The sequence below is a fragment of the Panicum hallii genome, chromosome 3, assembly GCF_002211085.1.
Source record: "Panicum hallii strain FIL2 chromosome 3, PHallii_v3.1, whole genome shotgun sequence".
NCBI lineage: Eukaryota > Viridiplantae > Streptophyta > Magnoliopsida > Poales > Poaceae > Panicum > Panicum hallii.
In genome coordinates, this window is record NC_038044.1 from 53,780,519 (window position 1) to 53,787,899 (window position 7,381).

The 7,381-nt window shown below is 43.4% G+C and overlaps 1 protein-coding gene across 1 annotated transcript; it reads left to right on the plus strand.

Moving 5' to 3' along the window:
* The first annotated feature begins 718 nt into the window (after positions 1-718).
* Positions 719-5,312, plus strand: LOC112887167 (wall-associated receptor kinase 2-like). The gene is made up of 4 exons (XM_025953273.1): positions 719-804; positions 2,328-3,274; positions 3,712-3,873; positions 4,101-5,312. The coding sequence occupies exons 2-4, from the start codon at positions 2,398-2,400 to the stop codon at positions 5,075-5,077; spliced, it is 2,016 nt and encodes a 671-aa protein (XP_025809058.1). The 5' UTR covers positions 719-804; positions 2,328-2,397; the 3' UTR covers positions 5,078-5,312.
* Positions 5,313-7,381: the final 2,069 nt, after the last annotated feature.

The following is a 7,381-nucleotide window of genomic DNA, read 5'->3' on the forward strand; positions in this document are numbered from 1 at the left end:
TCATCTTTGATAATACTGTTTTTGAAAAAATTATCCACATCTATCATTACGAAAATAAGCTAAAACAATCCCTAGATGTACATCAAAATTACTCCCTAAAAGCCCATGTACTCCATGCCATGGAAAGATAATTTAATTGGAACTTCTATATTAATCCAAACTCGTGACCTACAAAGTATATCAAAACCATGTGTTTGCTTTCGGAAAAAAAAAACCCATGTATTTGCTCGCTAAACAAATAGCACGTGGTCAAAGATTTTCTTTTTCTTTTTTGAAACGACGTGGTCAAAGATTTAGTAGGACCGCTATTCACAGTAAAGACCCCTGAACCATCATAAATTCTGTGTTTCCGACTCCCATCTCTACGGCAACACCACGGCACACGCGCTCCACGCCTCCGCGCGGGCACCTCGCCGCCGGCCTGCTCCGCCGCCGTGTTCCCACCTCCACCCCGTCTTCCGGTTCCGGGGCTCAGCTCCTCCTGCCTGCTGCTGGCTCGCCTGGCCGCAGCCGTCAGCCAGCACGAACAGCAAGCACCCTGGCTGAGCCCCGCCTGCCGTAGGCGAAGGCGCCGGCAACCCCTGTTCCGGTTTCTTCCCCAAATCTCCCATGGTAAATTGGAAATGTCTGAAATCTGGCCAAACGGTTGATTTACTCTTGGCGTTTCAGCAGTCTAATCCTGCGCATTCTGATTTCCGGGAGAACTTCTTGCAGCTTTGGGACGCATGCGTAGTGGAATAGTATATTCTTCAGGCTTGCGAGTCATCAGATCAACTGTTTCTGCTACGACCCTTCTTTCCAAAGGTATCCTCCAGCTTTTTGAAAGGTATCCTCCACCTATCAACCAGTAGTATGACTTCAGCTGGGAGATTTTCTTTTTTCATTCCTCGGATCTGGATACAAGTTATAGTATCTGAACACACGCGCACCCGTACGACTTCAGCTGGAAGATTTGGACCTGTTGTTACTGCAAATGGCTTAAGTCACTATCATGATGCTATCGGTGGACCGGGCTTTGCAGTTTTTTTTTTAATTTGTTCATCTCATTGTATCATTATGGCCATAGACTAATTTTACCTATCACTCGTACATGACCCTTTTTTAATCATATCGTGCTTGTTAGTTGTTACTTCTCCTTCACTTTGAGAGCACCAATACATATGTGGCTCTATTTTCTTTTTAGAAAAAAATTAGCTTACACCTTCGAACTATCGTAAAAGTTCAATTTTTAACTTTCAACTACAAAATCGGACAATAAGGGACATCAAATTTTAAGTCAGAAAAATATGAAACCAGTACCAAAATTTTTCTAAAAATATAACCTATATGTTGTAGCTCTATTTGTATCTTATTTATTAAAAAATAGACATAACTACAAGCAAATAAATACTATGAACATGAAAAAACTGAATCCGAATAACTGACAAGTAGAGTGCCAATAGATTACACTTTTAGAAAAATATTGGCACCCGTTTCGTATTTTTTATTTAAAACGAATTAATAATGAATATTTTAGTTTAAACTTGAATATTTTAATTTTCACAAAATAGAATACTACCTTTGAAACCACCAAAGAGCTAAAATTATCCTGTTTCGACAGTTGAATGGTCTTCATTATCCGTTTTGTAGTTAAAAGTTGACAATCAGACTTTTGCAATAGTTTGAGGATGTAAACTAGATTTTTCTTTTTATTTTTTTGATCTCTACATTATCGGCTTGCCATCGCCAAATTCAGTTAGGACCTTGTTACCTCTTTGCTGTTTTTGTTTACTCCTCTTTCAAAAGATTGAGCTTAGAGCAACCGTGCTGGGCGTGCAAACATTGAAATAGACATACACTTTTTCTGGGCATGATTGGTATCATCATTCAAGTGAATATAACTACTGCGAAATTGCCCACTTGTCTTTAGTCTTGTACAGCTATCTCGTCCGTGCTAATAGACTATCATAAACGGTTCTATCTTTAAACTTCATAAGTGATAAATATTTTTCACATATGGTTCAAAAACCATTTGTTATAACAGTCTGTCTCTAAAGATTGATCTGTAATGAGTCGTCTCTAAAGATTGATCTGTAATGACGGATCCAAACACATCTCTGATGACAGTTTTGAACCATCACTGTTGAGTGCTTCTACAAAATTGAAGAATGCTTTGTGCTTGTCCTGTTGTTTTGTGACAATAAATTAGAAATACTCATGATCCAAACCTCCAGATACCATAAAACAGGGAACAGAGAATTGGAGGAGGGTGGCCCAGTCATTGTCCAAAAACATGAAGATATATTAAGAATTTACGTGATAAAGTGACCTAATTATCCCTTTACCAGGAGCAATGGAGGAGATTGCTTGAAGAATCACGATTGGTTGATCAGCAAGAGCTGCAACGTAACGTCGACAATGTTAATCTTGCTGCCATATCTACTGCTACTACAATTAACAGCTTTCAGTGCTACTCCTGAGGCTCAGATCACATCTGGATGCCCAGACAGATGTGGCGGCATAGCCATCCAGTATCCATTCGGCATCGGCACAGGCTGCTTCCGCAAGGGCTTCGAGATCATCTGTGACCGCAGCATGAACAGGCCGGTGCTTGCTGGCACCACCAAGCCCGTCCCGGTCAACCACCTCTCCATCAGGACGGCGGAGGCCCGTGTGATGCTGCCTGTCGCGTGGCAGTGCTTCAACTCCTCAGATTCAGTGTATGCCTATAGCGATGGCGATGTGCAGTTCAACCTTGACGAGGTGTACCGCATCTCCAACACCAACAACCAGCTTGTTGTCATCGGCTGCAACACCCTGGGTTACACCCAGAGCCAGCGGAGTGAGGGAAATGACTACGACTATGGGTACTATACCGGCTGCATGTGCTACTGCAACAACTCTCGGAGCGCGATGAATGGCGCCTGCGCCGGTGTCGGCTGTTGCCGTCTCGACATTCCGCAGGGCCTCACCGACAACAGGATGAACTTCAATGTGTACACCCACAAAGCAAGGCTGGGGTACAGCCCCTGCGACTACGCCTTCCTTGTGGACAGGAGCAACTACACCTTCCACACAGCTGACCTGAAGATGGACATCAACACTACGATGCCAGTGTGGCTGGACTGGGCCATCCGTGACAACCTGACATGCGACGAGGCGAAGAAGGCGGCGGAGAGCTATGCTTGTGTGACCCCCAACAGTGAGTGTCGTGACTCCTCCAATGGGCTTGGGTACGTCTGCAACTGCAGCATGGGCTACGAAGGCAACCCCTATATTGCAAACGGTTGTACCGGTAAGTGTGTTCAATCTTGCACGCTGTTCCTCTTTTACCTGATCAGTAAGAAGGTTGCAGTATTTAGTTTGAACGAGGGAAAATTCTAGTATTCTATCTGAATTCCAGGATCAAATCGCAACTTTAATTTGTCCTGAGTTAATTGCTTCTTGTTTAATTAGTTCACATTTCCATGTTGTTTACAGTTATAGATAATAACTACTCCCCCGTTTCAAATTATAGGCCGTTTCGGCATTTCTAGATGCATATAATTTTTGCTATGCACTTAGATATACGATACATAGCAAAAACTATGCATCTAGAAGTGCTAAAACGATCTATAATTTGAAATAAAGGGAGTAATTATTAGTGCAGTACATAAACTTACATATTCTAGTTGGCGTTCCCTAAGGATGGTTTTCTATTGTTCTAATAAACGAGGTTGGTAAACAATGCAGATATCAATGAGTGTGAACGTCGTCAAGAGTATCCATGCAGAGGCGTTTGCCGGAATACTCTGGGTTCCTACGAATGCAAATGCCCCAGTGGTTCCCACAGTGCTGATCCGTTCAATGATCCTTGCAACCCCAATTTTCCACTTGCAGCAAAAATCGCCACCGGTACATATGATCCACACTTCATTTCTCAGCCCACTCTTTATGCGTATAAATTTTGATATATGAATATAGGATCCTTTTACATGGTCTTTTAGGATAATGACATTATTGCAAGACTTGACCTCGTAATGCTGCATTTAAGAATTAAGATAATTGCGGTACAATTACAATTGTTTGTTTAGAAGATTTTATTGCTTCCTATATGTGAGGTATCTTTGTTGTATATGTAGGTGCAATAGGTGGACTTTTTATCATAGCAGTTGCAGTGTTTGTCAGTCTTCTTGTCAAAGAGAAAAGAAAGATGAAAGATTATTTTAGAAAGAATGGGGGTCCTATAATAGAAGAAGTTAACAAGATTAAACTGTTCAGGAAGGAGGAGCTGGAGCAAATACTAAATAGAAATAATTGTATTGGACAAGGTGGCTTTGGTGAGGTTTATAAGGGCTATATTAGAGATGAAACTCACCTAGTAGCAGTAAAGAAACCCAAAATTGATGTTAAATTGGCAGGCCAGTTCGCAAACGAAGTTATCATTCAATCTCGAGTCTTGCACAAGAACATTGTTAAGCTAATAGGGTGTTGCCTAGAAGTTGATGTTCCAATTTTGGTCTATGAGTATGTGCGCAACGGTAGCCTCGATAAAATTCTGCATGACAGCAACAGGGTGCCTCTCAGCTTGGATATACGTCTACAAATTGCTGCACAAGCAGCAAAGGGTCTAGCTTACATGCATTCAGAAATCACTACACCAATTCTGCATGGCGATGTTAAGCCAGCTAATATACTTTTAGATGAGGACTTTGTACCAAAGATCTCCGACTTCGGTACATCTAGGATGATTACTGTTGATGAAAATTATGCCAGCACTATCATTGGTAACTGGGGCTACATGGATCCAGAATATGTGCTAACAGGCTTATACACCAGTAAAAGTGACGTCTACAGTTTTGGAGTCGTGCTCTTAGAACTGATTACCAGGAAGAAGGCCTTAGATCCTGACAATAACATCTTACTCGGGAACTCCCTTGACACTTACACAAAGAAGAAGAGAGTAATTGAGCTCGTTGACCCAGAAATCGCAGCAATTGGAAGCACGGGGATATTTCATAGTTTGGCAGAACTTATTGTTCAATGTCTAAGTAGTGATGTTGATCAAAGACCCGAGATGGCAGATGTAGCAGAGCACCTTCAGTACCTGCTGAAGTGATCTCAGGCATATAAGTTGAAACGTGTTTTTCTGGCTACTGGATGCATCTTTTAGGTTATAATCATACTGATGGAATAAGGAATGAATACCTGGCTAAAATAGGGCCGAATGTCGAAGGTTTCTATTGATCCAATGAAACATGCGAGCACGTGTGTGCTGTAACTTGTCAGGTGCCGCATGTCCAAGAGAAAAAAAAAAGATTGTCAAGTGCCATGTATAGTGCTGTAACTTTTCAAGTGCCATGTGCCCATATATATATATATATATTTCTTTGTTTGTGAAAATTCGTCCAAACTAAAGACGATGAAGTATGATGTAAAATCAGTGGACCTGGTACGTCCGGCTGTATTTTAGATTGGCCGTACAACCACTCCGTTTTTGGAAAAAAAAATAAACACACAGAGTAGCTTTCCTCTTCTGGAAAAAAGATGGTAGAGTGCACCGATCAGGGCTAATTTTCCCACCAAGAACCAGTCCCGCACTAATGCCCCCTCCTAATTTTCTTGCTTCTGGATGTTTCAACAAGTGCAATAAAAAAAACTTTTGGGATCCCAAAAGCAAAGCTTTAAAAAAATAGTTTTTTTCTCGAACTACGCAGGAGGACTGCATGTCATTTCATTTAAAAAAGAAGAAAGGGGTGAGTACCGGAGCTTAGAAAAATCCCCGGCACTCAATACAACATGCACACTAGTTTGTTACTTACAACACAAACCAAAACGAGACCACAACCCGAAAAGAAAAATCAGGACTCAAACGGCCTGTTGGGACAATCTAGCCAGGAGCTCCTTGAGCTTGGTGGCTCCTGCCGAACACCACAACACGCATTCACTAGACACCTGCTGCAGGAGCACCTGCACACTTGGCCTCGCTCCCTCGAACACACATGAGTTTCTATGCTTCCAGATCTCCCACGTGACCAAGATGATGAGAGAATTTAGGCCCTTTTTAAGATCCTTAGGTACTGACTTGATAGAGCTGCACCACCAAGCAGAGAAGCTGGTCGTCGGGGTGGTAGGCCCGGCAACGACCAGGTTCAGGTGTTGAAAGACCACTGCCCATACTTGCCGGGTGAACGCACACGAGAGGAGGTGTTGGGCCGTTTCCTGTTCCTGGTCGCAAAGTGGGCAAGCATCCTGATGAGGAAAATCCCTTTTGGCTAGGCGATCAGCAGTCCAGATGCGCTGTTTGATGGCCAGCCAAAGGAAGAATTTACACCGCAAAGGGGCCCAACTTCTCCAAATGTGTCTCCAAGGTGGGAATCTGATCGAGCCAACAAAACAGGTTGCATACGCCGATTTGCTGCTATAAACTCCGGATTGATCTAACTTCCAACGGCACTGGTCAGGTATGTCCTGCTGCAGTACCACTCCATCAACAAGGTCCCAAACTTGAAGATATTCCACCAAACCTGAACCGACAGTGCCCCTCTAATGTCCCGAACCCAGCTCCTGTTGTGAAGTGCTTGTGCCACTGTTCTGTTCTTAACCACTTTCTTTGGTATGGCTCTTAATAAGTTAGGAGCCAATTCAGCCATAGTGCTTCCATTTAGCCATCGATCTAACCAAAAGAGGATGGACTCGCCATTGCCGACCACCGAATCCACTGCCATGTCAAACAAAGCCTTTGCTTTCGCTGGAACTTGGATTGGAAGACCAGCTCAAGGTCTACTTGGATCAGTTTTTAGTGCCCACAGCCACCGGATCCTCAGGGCCCAGCCAAAAAATTTAAGGTTGAGAATGCCCAGACCACCATATTCTAGAGGCCGTTGTACTTTCTCCCAAGAAACAAGGCAATTCCCTCCATTAGCCTTCTCGTTACCCTTCCAGAGAAACCCCCGACGTTTCTTGTCAATGGCCTTAATTACCCACTTTGGAAGGTCCAATGCAATCAACATATAGGTGGGAACGGCTGACAAGACCACTCGGGTTAACACCACTCGACCAGCTCTATTCATGAGGGATGCCTTCCAACCTGGTAGCAGATCTGCCACCTTATCAACAAGAGGCAGGAGCACATCCGTGGAAGGTTTCCTGATAGTGAGAGGTAGCCCAAGATACTGACAAGGAAAATTTTTAATTGAGCAATCCAATTGTTCAGCCGTGCGCTGCAAATCTTCCTCAGAGCAGTGAATTGGAGATGCAGAACTTTTGGACAGGTTGGTATGGAGACCAGAGGCATGCCCAAACAAGTCAAGTAGGAACTTCATAACCTGGAGGTCGTTGCTTGTGGGGCGCAAAAATATTACCGCGTCATCTGCATAGGAGGCCCGGTGTGTAGCATGATGAACTGCAAGAGGCTGCAGAA

Bases quoted from the DNA above. Each gene is read 5' to 3' on its own strand.
- LOC112887167 (XM_025953273.1), top strand. From the start codon at position 2,398: ATGTTAATCTTGCTGCCATATCTACTGCTACTACAATTAACAGCTTTC. The intron at 3,275-3,711 runs GTAAGTGTGTTC...TAAACAATGCAG, and splicing joins TATTGCAAACGGTTGTACCG to ATATCAATGAGTGTGAACGT. The intron at 3,874-4,100 runs GTACATATGATC...TTGTATATGTAG, and splicing joins TGCAGCAAAAATCGCCACCG to GTGCAATAGGTGGACTTTTT.